The sequence below is a fragment of the Rhinopithecus bieti genome, unplaced genomic scaffold (assembly GCF_001698545.2).
Source record: "Rhinopithecus bieti isolate Rb0 unplaced genomic scaffold, ASM169854v2 scaffold_32012, whole genome shotgun sequence".
Classification (NCBI taxonomy): domain Eukaryota; kingdom Metazoa; phylum Chordata; class Mammalia; order Primates; family Cercopithecidae; genus Rhinopithecus; species Rhinopithecus bieti.
In genome coordinates this window covers 937,529-955,641 of record NW_016814432.1, presented here as the reverse complement: position 1 = coordinate 955,641, position 18,113 = coordinate 937,529, and the positions used below count along the sequence as shown (strand labels likewise).

The 18,113-nt window shown below is 40.8% G+C and overlaps 1 protein-coding gene and 1 pseudogene across 4 annotated transcripts in view; both read left to right on the top strand.

Moving 5' to 3' along the window:
* LOC108514246 (uncharacterized protein C6orf201 homolog) overlaps positions 1-18,113 on the top strand; it is a 48,444-nt gene that overhangs the window by 14,845 nt on the left and 15,486 nt on the right. For 2 of the 4 annotated variants that reach the window (XM_017850325.1, XM_017850326.1), the window contains exon 3: positions 17,879-18,026. In XM_017850325.1, coding sequence (XP_017705814.1) covers positions 17,879-18,026 — 148 coding nt within the window. Of the gene's footprint in view, positions 1-17,878; positions 18,102-18,113 lie in introns of all 4 variants that reach the window. The other 2 variants (XM_017850324.1, XM_017850327.1) reach the window with 1 other exon arrangement.
* On the top strand, positions 2,565-4,202 carry LOC108514249 (sorting nexin-5-like; annotated as a pseudogene).

Sequence of the window (18,113 nt, the reverse complement as noted above, 5' to 3'; positions counted from 1 at the left end):
TCCGCCTCCCGGGTTTACGCCATTCTCCTGCCTCAGCCTCCCGAGTAGCTGGGACTACAGGCGCCCGCCACTTCGCCCGGCTAGTTTTTGTATTTTTAGTAGAGACGGGGTTTCACCGTGTTAGCCAGGATGGTCTCGATCTCCTGACCTCGTGATCTGCCCATCTCGGCCTCCCAAAGTGCTGGGATTACAGGCTTGAGCCACCGCGCCCGGCCTTTTTTTGCAAGATTTAATAAAGTGAAAACAGAGCTCCCACACAAAGGGAGGAGATCCAAAGGGGGTAGCCATTGCCTAGGTTTATATCCTAATCATTGTCCCTTCCCCTGTGCTCTCAGGCGATAGATGATTGGCTCTTTTTTTACCTCCTGCTATAGCCTAATTAGCATTTTAGTGAGCTCTCTTTACTACCTGATTGGTCGGGTGTGAGCTAAGTTGCAAGCCCTGTGTTTAAAAGTAGATGCGGTCACCTTCCCAGCTAGGTTTAGGAATTCTTAGTCGGCCTAGGAAATCCAGCTAGTCCTGTCTCTTAGTCCCCCCTCTCAACAGGAAAACCCAAGTGCTGTTGGTGAGGTTGACTGACAACCCCTCTAACTACTTCCTGGTGAATTGGGTCATGCAGTTGAGATTTCCTCAGGAGGAGTGCCTTCGATGTCATCAACATCAGAGCATGGGCTAGCAGGCCAGTCCAGGGGTCCACAGTAGATCTTAGTCACAGACTGCATCTGGGGCTCCATTTGAAGAACCATTTGTAGTTTTACAGCTTCGATTCTGGAAGAGACAAACTTAACAAGAAGGTTAAAGATACAGGGATTGAAACGTATGGCCTGCAGTGCAGGGGATTATTTCTTTGGCACATTTCACAGGCCCTGACTATCTGCTTGATAGTTTTGAAAAGGCTTGGTCCAGTAAATAATAATTTGGCCATCTGATGGGTGCTATCAATGCCTCAGTGAAAGGTCTGGTGAAGGGTTTTAAGTAATTTCCATTGGTTAGCTTCAGGCAAAAATTTTTCCTTCTTCAGTGGCTAGCCATCCTGAGGGGAGGAAACTATGTCCTCGTGAGGTTCCCCATTCGATTTCTCCTGCTGAGTACTGGGGCTTGGTTTCCCCTTCTCCTATGTTCAGGTGTATAATGGCCCCCACTTTTGCTAGAATGTCTCTCCCTAACAAGCAAGTGGGGCTTTCAGGCATAATTAGAAAAGCATGTGAAAAGAGTAAAGTTCCCCAGTTACAACTTAGTGGCTGGGAGAAGTATCTAGTGACTGGCTGTCCTAGGACCCCTCGGATGGTGACAGATCTGGAGGACAGTTGTCCAGGACAGGAGGGTAAGATGGAGAAGGCCGCGCCAGTGTCCAGGAGACAGTTAACCTCCTGGCCCTCAGTGGTCAAGCATACCCGGGGCTCTGTGAGGGCGATGGCGTGGGCTGGCGCTTGCCCCAGGCACTCTCAGTCCTGCTGCTGGATCATCTGGTTAGTGGCTTCTGACTCAGAGGACCTTCGTCCCCTGGGGCAGTGGGCCTTCCAGTGATTCCCTTGACATAAGGGACATGGACAAGGGGGCGGCTCATTTCTATTCGGACAATCTTTTTTAAAGTGTCCTTGTAGACTGCACTGGAAGCAAGCCCTATTAAGCATTCGATTTGCCCAGACTGTCCGTGTTCCAGAGCCTCCAAAGTCCACTTGCTTGAGGGCCATGACTAAAGCAGTGACTGTTTTCCTATCTCGTTTGTCCTATTCCACCTGATCCTCCTGATCTCTATCATAAAAAAACTGAGGTTACTAAGTTCAATAGGGTTTCTAAATTTTGTTCCTGGCCTAAAGCGGACTTTTGAAGTTTTTTTTCTAATGTCTGCAGCTCACTGAGTGATAAACTTATTCTTTAAGACTAGTTGGCCTTCCACTCCAGCCTGGGTGACAGAGCAAGACTCTGTCTACCAAAAACAAAAAAAACTGCTCAAGGAGGCAGTTTTCAGCCCTTGATTGTTAATTCTTGGCTGCAGGATCAGAGTCTTAGCTGATTTTAAAGGAGATTTCCGTGCATTTTGTCCTGCCAGGCAGACTGAAGAACCTGTCCAAATGATGATTTCTTAATCATAAAACAAAATTAGTGCCAAAGCTTATATTTAGATATGTTCTGTTCATTCAAAATTATAGAGTCCTTGATTACCCTTTAGGATTAGGAAAAAATTCCTTTGGAATACTGGAGACTTTATAATCTTGACAGCTAATCGTTGGTGCTTAGCATTCATTGTACTAGTTTTAGGCCAACATTGAAGCAGTATAAATACTGTTGTGCTCGGAATGATTGTCTGTAATGGATAAACTGAACAAATGATTGCCATCAAAGTGAATACGCAACTCTCAGGAAGACACCTCATTCTAAACAGCCAGAAGAAATAAGGAAGGTTAAGAAAAAACTGGAGTTGACTTTTAAGTAGCCCCACAGGTGTGGAGTGGTTGTCTCCTGTGAACCAGCAAGAGTAGAATAAGGCACCAACTAGAAAACATCACTGCTGAGACAAGAGGCTCTTGAGCTCCTGCCTCTGCTTCAGATTCCAACTGCTCCTACGAAGCCTGACTTTGATGGTCCTCAAGAGAAGATGGAGAAACTGGGAGAAGGTGAAGTGTCTATGACCAAAGAAGAATTTGCCAAGATGATACAAGAACTGGAAGCTGAGTATCTCGATGTTTTTTTTTTTTTTTTTTTTATTATACTTTAAGTTCTAGGGTACATGTGCATAACGTGCAGGTTTGTTACATATGTATACTTGTGCCATTTTGGTGTGCTGCACCCATCAACTCGTCATTTACATCAGGTATAACTCCCAATGCCATCCCTCCCCCGTCCCCTCTCCCCGTGATAGGCCCCGGTGTGTGATGTTCCCCTTCCCGAGTCCAAGTGCTCGATGTTTTTAAGAAGACTCTGTCCTCCCATGAAGTCTTTCTTCAGTGGCTTTCGTCTCACCCTGTTCTCAGTAAAGATCGCCACTTCCGTGTTTCCTAGAATATGATCAGGATCTAAGTGTTAGGCGGAAAAATACTAAAGGGGTGTTTGGAGGCTTCTTCAAAAGTGTGGTGAAAAGTGCTGAAGTCCTTTTTACTGGAGTTAAGGAGGTAGATGACTTCTCTGAGCAAGAGAAGAACTTCCTTATTAACGATTACAATAGGATCAAAGATTCTTTTGTGAAAACTGACAAAATGACCAGATGTCATAAAAATATTGCCGATGGCTATATCCACCCTGCAGCCTGCTTACATAACCTGGCTTTAGAAGAGCCCACAGTCATCAAAAAGTACCTATTGAAGGTTGCCGAGCTATTTGAGAAACTTAGGAGAGTAGAGGGTCGAGTTTCATCAGATGAAGGTTTGAAGCTAACAGAGCTCCTCTGATACTACACGCTCAACATCGAAGTTGCTAAGGATCTCTTATACAGACACACCAAAGCCCTCATTGACTATGATAACTCAAACGAATCTCTGGATAAGGTCCAGTTAAAGAACAAAGACATCAAGTTGGCTGAGGCACACCAGCAGGAGTGCTGCCAGAAATTTGAACAACCTTCCGAATCTGCAGAAGAAGAACTGATAAATTTCAAATGGAAAGGAGTGGCAGCATTTAGAAAGAATCTAATTGAAACGTCTGAACTGGAAATAAAACATGCCAGGAGACAGGGTTTCACCATTTTGGCCAGGCTGGACTTGAACTCCTGACCTCGGGCGATCCACCTGCCTTGGCCTCCCAAAGTGCTGGGATTACAGGTGTGAGCTACGGCTCCCAGCCCTAATTTCTAGAAACTTTTATGCAATCTTTCCAAGGCCCTCGCCTTCATAAAACAACGCACTGACATAGCATCTAAGAAGTTACGGTAAGCAGGATCACATTTAGGAGCAAGCAGGTGAGGGCAGAGGTGCTGGAGCGAATGTAAGCTCTTTGGCTGGTGGCCTTACCCACAGAGGGAAAGGAGCTCTCCCACATGAAATTGGGATGAGTGGTATGTTGCAGTTCATCTGGGATTTAATGAAGAGAAGGGCCAGCTTGCTCTGGCTGACTTTAAATCTCCTGTGAAAAGCTATGTTGGTGGACTTGTGTCATTACAGGTATATGGCAAGTTTTAATAATTCGTTGGTCTGCCTTGACTTTTTTCCCTACAGAACAATGTCTCTCTTTTGCAAAGCTGTATTGACTTGTTCAAGAATAACTGATATGCCTTCACTCAGAAGAAAAGAAATGAATGTTAAAGAAAGCCAAGCATCACTTGCACTTAAATCATTACCATGGAAGATTTTTTTTTTTTTGAGACAGAGTCTCGCTCTGTCGCCCAGGCTGGAGTGCAGTGGCGGGATCTCAGCTCACTGCAAGCTCCACCTCCCGGGTTCCCGCTGTTCTCCTGCCTCAGCCTCCCAAGTAGCTGGGACTACAGGCACCCGCCACCTCGCCCGGCTAGTTTTTTTGTATTTTAGTAGAGACGGGGTTTCACCATGTTAGCCAGGATGGTCTCGATCTCCTGACCTCGTGATCCGCCCGTCTCGGCCTCCCAAAGTGCTGGGATTACAGGCTTGAGCCACCGCGCCCGGCCTACCATGGAAGATTTATTAGCCTCAACTTTAATTTAAAATTATGTGAATAAATATTTTTATTCCACAAATCTAAAAAAAAAAAGATTAGTTGGCCTTCAGTAGAGTCAGGTGACAGAGAGGTATGCTTTGTCAGTGCCTCCCTTAGTCTCTCCAGAAAGGCAGTAGGATATTCTTCCTTTCCCTGTGTTATACTGGACATCACTGAATAACTTATAGGCTTCTTCCTAGTTTTCCTTAGTCCTTCTAGCACACAAATTAGCAAATGTCTGTGGCACCAATCTCCATGTTCTGGTTCTGCGTCCCAATGAAGGTCTACACTAGGAACTGCCTGCTGGCCTGTGGGGAATTGTTCTCTTTCCTCTGTTGTCATCCTATCATTGACCTGACTTAGATACTAGAGATTGGCAAACTCTCAGGCTGCAGTTATGGCAGCACTTCTCTCATTTGGGGTTAGTGTCTGATCTACCAGTAACTTTATATCTCTCCATGTCAGATCAAAGGATTGTCCTAACCCTTGTAAAACATCAATATAGCCATCGAGGTTATCTGAGAATTTACCTAGGTCTATTTTAATTTGCTTCAAGTCTGACAGAGAAAAAGGTACATACACTCTGACTGGGCCGAATTCTCCAGAATACATCTTAGGGGCGTTTTACATTGTGGGGGAATGTTTCGCATCTGATAAAAGAACATAGGGATGCCAGCACCCCTAGTCATTTTCTGATGAGCATGAGTCCTAGAGCGTCCTCTACGGTCCTAATGCTTATTCCTTTCCAGGGTGCGTAACCACCCATGGACCTCTGCTTATTGGATTAGGTAACACTCACTGATGTAGCAGTCCTGCACCTGTTTTCCCGCCTTTCTTGATCACAAAGAAAGAGGTCCGGGCTGCTGGATTCTAGTGGTCCTTTACCAGCGTGCCCAACGTTGCCTTTGTTCTCAGAGGTGAGTTCTAGACCTGGGCTGGGTTCCTGAGTATTTCATAACAACCCAGCTGCCCCATCAAGATGCATTCCCATGAACAACAATTCTTATGCAAATTCATTTCAGAGAGGGTGTAGGTAACCTTTTGAGTCAGGACTGAGATAGAGACTTTTTGATTCTGTAAGTACTTTAAGGCTTGGCTGAGTGCAAACAGCTTGCACTTTTGAGCAGAACAATTATTAGGCAAGTCTCCTAACGCTGCTTCCACAAGAGTCTCTCTATGAATTACTGAATACCCATTGTGGTTTTTTCTCAATCACCTGGGAGGAACCATCTATTGTTCTGTCTTGAAGGGAGTTCCTCCTAGGTCTGGTTGGACCTTTGTATGGTAATTAAGATTTAAGTCCCCTGTTAAGAAATCTGCTGGGTTAAGGGAATTTTCAGTGGTTAATGTTAGATCACCTTTTTCTAAGAGAATAGCCCCATACTTTAAGATTTGAGTTAGTAAGCTACCTTTTTGCGTTTTTGACTTAGGATAATTCTGAGCTGGTGAGGTGTGCTCAAAATGACATTTCCTCTAAAAGTTACTTTTCTGCTTTCTTCTGTTAGCAAAGCAGTTGCCTCTGCAGATTGAATGCATTTGGACCATCCGCCGGTTTCTGGGTTAAGGATTTTTGATAGGAAGTTTACTGGTTGTCAGTGGTCTCAGTGTTTTCAGGCTACACCCTTGTTTACACTGACAACAAGGTAGTATTGGAGTGTTACAGGGTCATGGAGAAGGCAACAAGGTAGTATTGGAGTGTTATAGGGTCACGGAGAAGACTTTCAATGATCAATTATAGGTTTTAAATTTACCCTGACTTTTAAAGGAATAGGGCATGCTGTTTTTTCTTTACTACTTCTATCTCTCTTTTTCTTTCTCTCCCTCTCTTCTGTCTCTTTTCTCTCTCTGTCTCTCTCTCTCTGTCTCTCTCTCTCTGTCTCTTCTCTCCTTGACTTACTCAATTTGCTTTCATCCTGATCTATTATGTTGTCTTAGACCCAGTTCCAGTTGTTAAAGTACTGGGTCATCAGTTCTAAGGCCCTGGCAAGGGTGGTGGGGAATGGGTCTCACATAGCTGCCCATGTCTAGAGCTGTATGCCTAAACTGGGAGGGACACCAGGGAAAAGACTCCCTGGTTTCATAGCTTAGATGCCTAAGGACACAGTGTAGAGCTTCCTTAGATCCCTTTGGAGATAAAACTTGCTCTAATACTTGAGAGAGGAAGTGAAAGTCTCAAGCATTAGTACCTAGGAGACAGAGATCGGTGGAAGTAGATTCAGAGGTAAGGAGAATTTTGGGGCTACACTTTGAAGAAATTTGTGGTTGGGACCCAGGAGGTATGGGTCAGAAGGAAAAGTAGGGGTACACACATGGGAGACTATTGAGTAGAGACTTTGGCTGTGCCATGATCTCAACCAGCTAATGCCAGGAGTTTGGGATGACAGCTTTCTGCCTCTAGTTGGCCCTTGGCTTCCCCAGGAAAACTGAAAGCGGAGACTGGTTCCAGGCAGACCAATGCTCCCAGCCTAGAAGGTTTGGGGGTTGTTAGAAAGTGCTTCCCCAGACAGCCTCACACCTGAATCTTAAGTCTGGTGGCCACGCTAATAGTTTTTAACCGGCCGACAGGTGCCCGGTATTTTCCTCCAATTTTAAGGAAGGATAGGACAGAATAGCAAGCGAAAGTGGTCCAATATTACTCACCGCTTTGGAGAGTCCCTTCGTGGTCGCCAAAATGTTACCAGGGAGTCCTTGTTCTTAGAGCTCCCAAGATGGTGGCAGGCTGCTTCCAAGATGGCAGCAAGCTTCTTGTTCTCTGACCAGGGGTTCTTGGCCTCACGGATTCCAAGGAATGCAATCTTGGGCCATATGGTGAGAGGTATAGCTCTATTAGAAGAGAACCATGGAACCCAGCAACTACTGTTTAGCTCAGTTAGAATGAACCTGGGCACGTAGCCATGCAGGAACAATGACAAGCCTTTAGCCTGATCAGGAGTGGCAATGGGTGCCTTGCTGGATCAGGAGCACAACAGACACCCTGCCATATTTGGAAGGGTGGAAGTCAGCAGCGGGTCTGTGATGGTGGCAGACAGCAGTGGTGGACAGTGAGCCAAAGCTCAGCTCGAGCCATGACAAATACAGACCAGAAGAGTGTGCAGTTGCAAGATTTAATAGAATGGAAACAGAGCTCCCATACAAAGGGAGGTCTTGAGACCCAAAGGGGGTTGGCCCCCCACTTTTTTGAGATGGAGTCTCGCTCTGTCACCCAGGCTGGAGTGCAGTGGTGTGATCTTGACTCACTCCACCTCTGCCTCCCGGGTTCAAGCAATTCTTCTGTGTCAGCCTCCAGAGTAGCTGGGTTTACAGGTGCCTACTACCATACCCAACTAAGTTTTGTATTTTTAGTAAAGACTGGGTTTCACCATGTTTGGCCAGGCTGGTCTTGAACTTACTTGAGAGTGATCCATCCACCTTGGCCTCTCAAAGTGCTGGGATTACAGGCATGAGCCACTGTACCCGGCCTGTTTTGGCACATTCATAAAAAATGATTTTCCACATATATTTGAGTGTATTTCTGGATCCTATTTTGCTCCATTTATCTATATGTCTTTGCCCAAACAAGACTTTCTTACTGTGGCCAGGTCCTGAAATAAGGTAGTGTTAGGCATCTGACTTTGATCTTCTGCTTTAAAAAGTGCTTTGATAATTCTAGGTTCTTTGCATTGTCATAAAAATTTAGAACCAATTTGTTAGTTTCTACAAAAAGACTACTAGAATTTGTTTGGGATTGAGTTGAATCAGGATCAATAGGGAAGAATTTCCATCTTAATAATACTGAGACTTTCAACATGGACAGGATATATTTGCCCTTTGGTTAGGTCTTCTTTAATGTCTCTTAACAATGTTTTGTAGTTTTCAGTGAAGAAGTCTTAGATATTTTTTGTTATATTTATTACTGGCACAGGTGTAAAAGGAGCTTTCCTTTTTCCCTCTGAAGGTTGATGAAAGCAGTCTGCTAAACTCAACAACAGACACATTAACAGGAGAAAAGGCATACAGATTTATTAAGGTGCAAGTGCATGAGAGTCACACAAGTTATGAAAATTCAAAGAAGGGCCAGGTGGTTGATGACTAAATGCCCCCTTCATAGAGGAGAGGAAGGTGGGGGATGTAAGGAATTTTAGAGGAAAACTAAATTATATTTAGGGGAGATGACTGGGCCCAAAAAAGAGACAATAGCCTGGGGCAGAGTCCTTCTGAGCTCTGGGAGAGATGGCAACAAGTTACGGGAAGGTGAGGGGTGGAACTGCACCATGAACAAAGTTTGCCTTATGCAGATAAAGTCTCTCAGAATAGCCCTCAGAAGAGAACATGAAAAGTCTGTCTAGGTGGGTGTAGTGACAACCTTTATTTTTTCTTTGGTGATTAATCTTTCCTGGTTAATGAGAGTTCAGACATAATATTAAAGGCAATTGTTTTTCTTTGAGAATAACTTCCCTCAGTCAGATCCGGGAACTTTAGAGAGAGCCCCTCCCTGCACTTGTGGGAAGAAACAAGGGAAGGTTAGAGAGACCTTGGTTTGGAGGCCTTCCATTTAATTCAAAGCATTCAACATGCCAAAGTGCCATACTCTAGAGTATCATTTTCTGAGCCTCGACACTAGGTATTCTATAGTTTATAGCACCACTGTAAATAAAAAATACTAAACATAAGGATGCAACTGATTTTTGTTTATTATCGTAGTATACTGCAAACTTGTATATTAATGTATTAGTTCTGGTAGCTATTTTTTAGATTCTCTGGGATTTCTCTTTTATTGCGATAAGAACACTTTACATGAGGTCTTAACAAAACTCTCAACAATTTTTAAGCATGTAATACATTATTGTGGACAGTGTTGTAAACAGCTATTTAGAGCTTATTCATCTTGATTACGTGAAACTTTAAGCTGGTTGATTATTAACTTGCATTTCCCCCTCCCACAAGGCCCTAGTAACCATCATTCCACTCTTTGATTCTATGAATTTGACTGTTTTAGATGCCTCATATAAATGGAATCATGCATTATTTCTGTGACTGGCTTATTTCACTTAGCATGTCCTCAAGGTGTGTCTACGTTGTCACATATTACAGAATTTCTGTCTTTTAAAAGGCTAACAAGTATTTCATTGTATGTATATACCACATTTTCTTTATCCACTTCTCTGTCAAACATTTACATTTTTCCCATACTTCGGCTATTGTGAATGGTGCTTCAATGAATATAGAGGTGTTAATGTCTCTTCAAGATTTTGATTTCAATTCTTTTGGATAAATACCCAGAAGTAGGATTGCTGGATCATATAATTCCTTGGGATTTTTTTATGTAAATAGTCATATTATCTGCAAATGCAGAAACATTTTTACACCTTCCTTTCCATTCTTTATTCTTTTATTTCCTTTCTTTGCCTTATTGCAATGAATAAGATTTTCAGCACAATAGTGAAAGATGTGGTAAAAGCGGACATCTTTCATTTTTTTCTCAATCTCACGGAAAAAACAATTCAGTGTTTTGTTTACTCTAAGTTTCTGCGGATTCCTTTTATAAGTTTGAGAAAATTCCCTACTGTTTCTAGTTGTTTTTATCACACGTGAATGTAGAATTTTGTCAAATGCTTTCTCTGTATCTATGAATAATATGTTTCTTTTATTCTGTTAATATGGTAAATTGCATTGCTTTTTAAAAAATATTCCTTACAGTAAAATGTGCATAACCTAAGATTTACCATTTTAAGTGCTTAAGTGTAATTAAGTTAGTGGCATTAAGTACATTCTGAACATTGTTATGCAACCATCACTATCCTTCTCTAGAACATTTTCATCATCCCATAATGAAACTGTTTCTCCTTTAAACAATAATTTCCTACTCCTTTATCTTCTCAGCACCTTGTAACCATTATTCTATTTTCTGACTCTACGAATTTGCCTACTGAATCATACAATATTTGTCCTTTTGTGTCTGGCTTATTTCACTTGGCATAATGTCTTCAAGGTTCATCCTTGTTGTAGCATGTATCAGAGTTTTATTCTTTTTTAAGGCTGATAATATTTCATTCTACATATAGACTACATTTTGTTTATCCATTCATCTGTTGATGGACACTTGGGTTGTTTTTACTTTTCTATCTTGTGGATAATGCTTTGTATGCAAATATCTGTTCAAGTCTCTGCTAGTCAATTATTTGGGGTATATTCTCTGCTATGGTTTAAATGTCTTCTCCAAAACTTATGTTGAAATTTAATTGCCATGTGATGTATTGAAAGGTGAGACCTTTAAGGCGTGATTAGGTCATGAGGGTTCTGCTCTCATGAGGGGATTAATACCATTATTGTGGAAGTGGGTTAGTATGTCAGAAGGTCAACCTCCTTTTTCTGTTTCACATGTGTGGTTCCTTGACATGCTCTACCTTTTGCCATGATATGATGCAGTAAGAAGACCCTTACCAGATGTGGCCCCTCAATCTTAGATTCCCAGGCTCCAGAACCATGAGCCAAATAAATACATTTTCTTTATAAATTACTCAGTTTGTGGTATTCTATCATAGCAACAAAAATGCACTAAGACATACCCAGAAGTGGAATTGAGGGATCGTATGGTAATTATGCCTATTTGGGGTTCCTTAAGATTCCATATGCATTTTAGAATACATTTTATATATCTGCAAACACATTGTTGGGATCTTGATAGAATTTCATTAAATGTGCAAATCACTTTGGGTAGTGTTAATATCTCCATAATACTAAGCCTTTTAATCCAGGAACATGTGAAGTCTTCCCATTTATTTATGTCTTCTGTAAGTTATTTCAGTAATGTATTCTAGTTTTCACACAGTCTTTTGCCTCATTGGATAAACTGATTCCTAAACTTGGTTATTTTTGATGTTATAAATTGAATGGTTTTTCTCAATTTCCGTTTTGGAATGTTCTTTGCTAGTATTTATTTATCTTTAATCTTTATTTTTTTCTTCTTTCTGCTAGTTTTGGTTTTAGTTTGTTCTTTTTCTAGTTTCTTATGTGTAAATCTAGGTTGTTTATTTGAAATCTTTCTTTTTTCTTAATGTGTTTGCAGCTGCAAATTTCCATTTTAGCACTGCTTTCACATCCTCCCATAAGTTTTGGTTTGTAGTGTTTTCATTCATGTCAAGATATTTAAAATTTTTTCTTTGTGATTTTTCTTGACCCATTGGTTATTTAAAAGTGTGTTATTTAATTTCTACATACTTGTGAATTGTCCAGGATTTTGCTGTTAACTTCTAGTTTCATTTCATTGTGATCAGAAATGATATTTCGTATTTCAATTTTTAATCTATTAAGATGTCCTATGGCTTAACGTATGATCTTTCTTGGAAAATGCTCCATGTGCACTTAAAAAATACATATTCTGTTGTCATTAAGTGCAGTGTACTGTATGTGTCTGTTGGGTCCAGTTGGTCTATAGTATTTTTCAAGTCCTATGTTCTCCTATGATCTTCTGCCTGGTTCTCTATCCACTGGAGAAAGTGGAGGTATTGAAGTTTATTATTGCAGAGCCATTTATTCTTCAATTTTGTCAATGTTTGCTTCATATAGTTTGGAGCTCTAATATTTAGTGTATATGTTTATAATTGTCATATCTTGGTAAATTGAGCCTTTTAGCATTATATTATGTCTTTCTTTGTCCCTTTTAACAGTTTTTTACTTAAAGTCTATTTTATCAATTGTATAGCCATTTCTGCTCTTTATTACTATTGGCATGGAATATCTTTTTAACCCTTACACTTTCACCCTACTCATATCCTCAGATCTAAAGTGAGACTCTTTTAGACAGTATACAGTTGATTCTGGTTTTATATCCACTCTGCCAACTTATGATTTTTGATATGTTTTCAATCCAATTATATTTAAAGTAATTGCTAAGAAAGCAATTACTTTTGCCATTTTGTTGTTTTCTCTGTCCCTTACAGCTTTTTTTCTCCCTCATTTCCTTGATTACTGCCTTCCTTCCTTTATGTTTAAAGTTGTTGTAATGGCACATTTTGATTCCTTTCTCACTTCTGCTTGTGTATATTTTCTTGGTGTTTACTTTGGGCATTACATATAATATCCTAGAGTTATGATGATCTATATGAATTGATACCAACTTAACTTCAGTTGCATATAAAAACTCTACTTCCTTAAAGCTCTTCTCCCCTTATGTTATTGATGTCACAAATTATACCATTTAATATTATATACTCATTAACATAGATTCATAATTATTTTATGCAATTGTCTCTTAAATCCTGTAGAAAATCCAAAGTGGAGTTATAAACAAAAATTACATTGATACTGTTTTTATATTTGTTCATATATTTACCTTTACTGGAGAACTTTATATTTTCATATGTCTTCCAGTTACCATCTAGCATTATTTCATTTCAAACTGAAGGATTTCTTTTAACACTTCTTGTAGGGCAGGTGTAGTAATAATAAACTCCCTCAGCTTTTGTTTTTATGTGAATGTCTTAATTTCTCCCTCATTTTTGAAGAAACATTTTATCAGGTATAGAATTCTCAGTTGACAGTTTTTTTTTTTTTTTTTTTTTAATTTTCAGCACTTTAAATATATCATCCCACTGCCTCTAGTCTCCAAGGTTCTTGCTGAAATAATACACTGATAGTCTTATTGCAGATCTCTTGTACATAATGAGTAACTTTTCTCTTGATACCTTCCAAGATTCTCTTTATCTGGTACTTTTGCCAGCTTTGATTATGTGTTTTCGTATGGGTCTCTTCAGGTTTATCCTACTTGAAGACCATTGAGCTTGGATTTATATATTCATGTCTTTCCTCATATTTGGCATGTTTTCAGCTATTATTTATTCAAATAGTCTCTCTTCTCATTTTTCTCACCTCCTTCTGGGACTCCCATTATGCATATATTGGTCAGCATGATGACATCTCGTAAGTCCCTAAGCATCTGTTCACTGTGTTTTTCTTCTGTATGCTTCTCAAATGCAGTAATTTCAAATGAGCTGATTTCAAATTTGCTTATTCTTTCTTCTACTTGAGTTTGCTGTTGAACTCCTCTCATAAAATTTTCAAATCAGTTATTGTACTTTTCAGCTCAAGAATTTTTTTTTTTATAATTTCTATCTTTGTTGATGTCCTCATTTTGTTCATATGCTTTCCTTTCTTTGGTTCTTTGTTCATGTTTTTATTTAGTTGTGGGAGTATATTTGACAGTTGTGGTTTTTTTTTTTTTGTTGTTTGTTGTTTTGAAACAGAGTCTCACTCTGTTGCCCAGGATGGAGTGCAGTCACGTGATCTTGGCTCACCGCAACCTCTGCCTCCTGGGTTCCAGTGATTCTCATGCCTCAGCCTCCTGAGTAGCTGGGATTACAGGTGTGCAGCACCATGCCCCAATTTTTTTGTATTTTTAGTAGAGATGGGGTTTCACCATGTTGGCCAGGCTAGTCTCAAACTCCTGGCCTCAAGTGATCTGACTGCCTTGGCCTCCCAAAGTGCTGGGATTACAGGCATGAGCCATCGCACCTGGCTGACAGTTGTTTTAAAGTCTAGTAAGCCTGATGCCTGTGTTTCTTCCAGAACTGTTTCTGGAGATGTATTTTTTTCATTTGAATGGGCCATCTTTTCCTGGTTCTTTACATGCCTTATGATCTCTTTTTGAAAATTGGGTATTTAAAAAAATGTGGCCACTCTCCCAGTCTTTGCAGACTGGCATGTAAGACCTCACTAATTTGTGAGCCCATGAGACCTTCACCAATCTGAGATTAGTCCAGGTCTTCTCGGGTATTTTCTAGGCATGCTTCCTTCCTGTGACTGTGTTTGTGTGCGCCCCTTCCCCATCACAGGTGATTTTAAAGGTTTTCATTTCCTAAAGAGTCACTGTAGCTTTTTCTTAGGGCCTTAGATATTCTATTGTATTCTTCTATTTGTAATCTCCTGCCCTCAGAAGCCCACAGGGCAGCAATCCCTGTGTAATTTTCATGTGCTGCATTGCTCACCACTGCCTTCTGTGGCTTCCAGCCTGAAATCAAAACTATTTGCTGTTTCCTGTCTGATATCTGAGTTGGACATTATAGACACCAGTTCCATAGGCAGCCCACAGACAGGCCAGGATGTTGCAACAAGTTTCACTCTGCTCCTTCTGTCCTGAGGGAGGGAACAGGGGATTGGGCCAGTTGCCTCTAACTGCACCACACAGGGAAGAAGGCAAGAGCAAATATTACAAAAATTCTTGTGGGGAAAAGAGAGATCAGACTGTTACTGCGTCTATAGACACAGTAGAGAGATTGTTATGCCCAGACCGTTTATTCCCCGAAGAAGACCACCAGAGTCCAGAGTCAAAGCCAAGCGGCAAGGATCTTTACTGCAAGTTCGAACTTGGTCCCTCTGCTCCACAGCATACAAGAGGGCCCCGAACGATGCATGTGCTCGCTTTTTATAGCCCGATGTAAACAGGATATGTAAGGTTACAGAGAAACAAGGGAATTCTTTTGTTCACAACATCACAAATCGCCAACATCTTAAGCTACACATTTAGCATTTTCCCACTGCCCCACGCTTTTCAGTAAACAGTCCACCAAACGGTTGTGACCTTATCGGGGATCTCCAGGTGGTGTTTTTTTAAGTTGAGACAAAATGGAGGATGTTCGTACTGGGCGGAAGTTGAGACAATGGAGGGAATGTTTGTACTAGGGCCCAGGAAGTTGAGACAAATGGATGAATGTTGTACTGGCCCAGAAGTTGACAAAATTGGAGGAATGTTTGTACTGGGCCCAGAAAGTTGAAGACAAATGAGGAATGTTTGTACTTGGGCCACAGGAAGTTGAAGACAACTGGAGGAATGTTTGTACTGGGCCCAGGACTGAGATATATGTTTGATTTCTTACAAGATCACAGTCTGATCTCTCTTTCTTTTCCCCACATTTCCCCGTTTTCTTTTCACACAGTAACAGTCTGATCTCTCTTTTCCCCACAAATTCCTACTTTTTTTTTTTTTTTTTTATGACGGAATCTCACTCTGTCATCCAGGCTGGAATATAGTGGCACAATCTCGGCTCATAGCAACCTCCACCTCCCAGGTTCAAGCGATTCTTCTGCCTCAGCCTCCTGAGTAGCTGGGACTATAGGCGTGTGCCATCAAGCCTGGCTAATTTTTTATATTTTTAGTACAGATGGGGTTTCACCGTGTTGGCCAAGTTGGTCTCGGACTCCTGACCTCGTGATCCGCCTGCCTCGGCTTCCCAAAGTGCTTGGATTACAGGCGTGAGCCACTGCGCCCTGCCAATTCCTACCATTTTTAAGGTGACTTTCTTGATTGGGCATTCACTTGTTTGCTGGAGGTATTTGACTAGTTTCCAGAACTCATAAAGTTATTTTAGTCAGTCTGTATTTATTTGATGTTTCCATGGGAGTATGAGGGCTTAGAACTTCCTCTTTCATCATCTTGCTGATACCACTGTTAATTCATTTTTTCCTTGTATTTCCTTATCTCTGTTCTTCATATTCAATTCTATTGATATATCTTCAAGGTTCACTGACTCCTTCCTTTTTCGTCTAGTTTGCATCTAGTGAGTCTCTTCAGTGAATTTTTATTTTTTACATGTTTTAAATTGTGTTTGGTTCTCTTTTAACATTTTTCTTTTGAAAATTCATATATTTTAAAATCATTTCTAGTGTATTTTTCTTGACCTCATGGGATGTAGTAATAAGAACTATAAGACTGTGTGTAACAATTCCAAAGTCCAGGTCATCTCAGGATTGACATGTACAGATTGTCTATTTCACCCAAGTGTTCACATTTCCATGTTTGTTTCTATGTCACATAATTTTGTAAATATTATGTCATATGGATCCTGGATCTTCTTCTTAGGGCCTTAGATATTCTATTGTATGGATGGATTGTGGATCCATATGACATAATAGACAGGAAAGCAACTGCACAGGGATCCCAGGATCCACAAGGTATGCTATTTACTATATTGTGGCACTGGATGGAAGTTATGTTTTTGTGGATCATGTTACAATCATCTGGAAAATGCTGTTTTTGTTTTGGCAAGAGATCAATCTGGTTAGATTGACGACAAGCTGTCTTGATCTTCTGTGGGTGGTGGTGAAAATCCCAGTACACTTCACAAAGCCTTTGCTGTGCTGGTTTGAGTCTCACTTATGCATCAGACTTCTCTGGGTTCATACGCAGAATTAGAACTTCCTTCTCTCTGCTCTGGGATTCTCTTCTTGCTTTCACTCTTTAGCCCCCAGAGGGCCCTTTTCCTTTTCAAGGTGTTTTTGTTTTCCTCAGCTTCTATTCGGCTGGCCACTCCATGGTCATTGCAGCACTGCTCCACAATAGGGGGTGTGCCTTTGAGGCAAAAGTATTAGGTTGGTGCAAAAGTAATTGCAGTTTTTGCCATTACTTCTAACGCCATGCTCAGGAGACAGATTCCAGCAATTGTGTTTATTTCTTGTAATCTGGGAAACGTATCCTTGTGCAGTCGCTTCTCTGTATTTTGACACCCTTCCACAATCCACCTTTTGATTAATTTCAGCATGCTCAAGTAGTTCTTTTTCATATTTCATGTAGAGATTTTAGTTGTAATTTGTGGGAGGAATGGGCAGTAGTTGGCTTGTGCTGCTATTGGGGAATGAAAACTCTGCCTGGGTTTTTATCTTCATTTTGACATTCACTGGAAATTTGACTCTGGAGAAGCTAATCTCTATGCCTCAGGATGCCTACTTGAAAATGGGTAGCGGCAACAGACCTACCTCATTTTAATTTTGGCATTGTTTTGGTGGATAAAATATGATAATGGGCATTAAGCACTAGTAACTGCTCAATCGAAACTAATGCTTATTTCTATTCTATTTTCGATAAAACTGAACATTTTGGATTACAATTACTGGAATAAACAATTTAGAACTAAAAAGTTAAGAGATTTGGTGAGTTAGCTAACTTTGACCTTGAAGGAAAGGTCAAAAGGAAGAGACTAGGAAAAGCAAAATATCCCATCCTCTTCTGTAGCCCTTGGAATTACACCCTCAGTCCTTGTCAAGTGATAGCTACGAAATCAAGACAGGATGTTGCAAGGTCAATCAAGGGAGCTTGCAGGTATGCCTTCCATAAACTACCACATTAAACAATGGGACTCTCTAACAAATAAGAAAACAATTATGGATGCAGAGCATTGCTTTCCGATGAAATGACCCAATTTTCCTTTCATGCCTCTTTATTAAATTGCCCCCCCAAAAAAAACCCCAACTAAGAGTCTTGTTTTATAGTAATACTATTCCTTCCATTTTGCTCCCTTGCTAGATGGCTGAAAAAGAACATGCAACCCACCGAAGACCTCAAGTCAGTGATCTGTAGGCTGTCCGCGTTTGGCCCAATTCAGTCAGTCACTGTTTGTGGACGTCAAAGTGCTATAGTGGCATTCAAAGACATGACTTCAGCCTGTAATGCTGTGAGTGCTTTTCAAAGTAGGACCCCAGGGACCATGTTCCAGTGTTCCTGGCAACAACGATTCATGTCAAAAGACGTAAGACTCTCT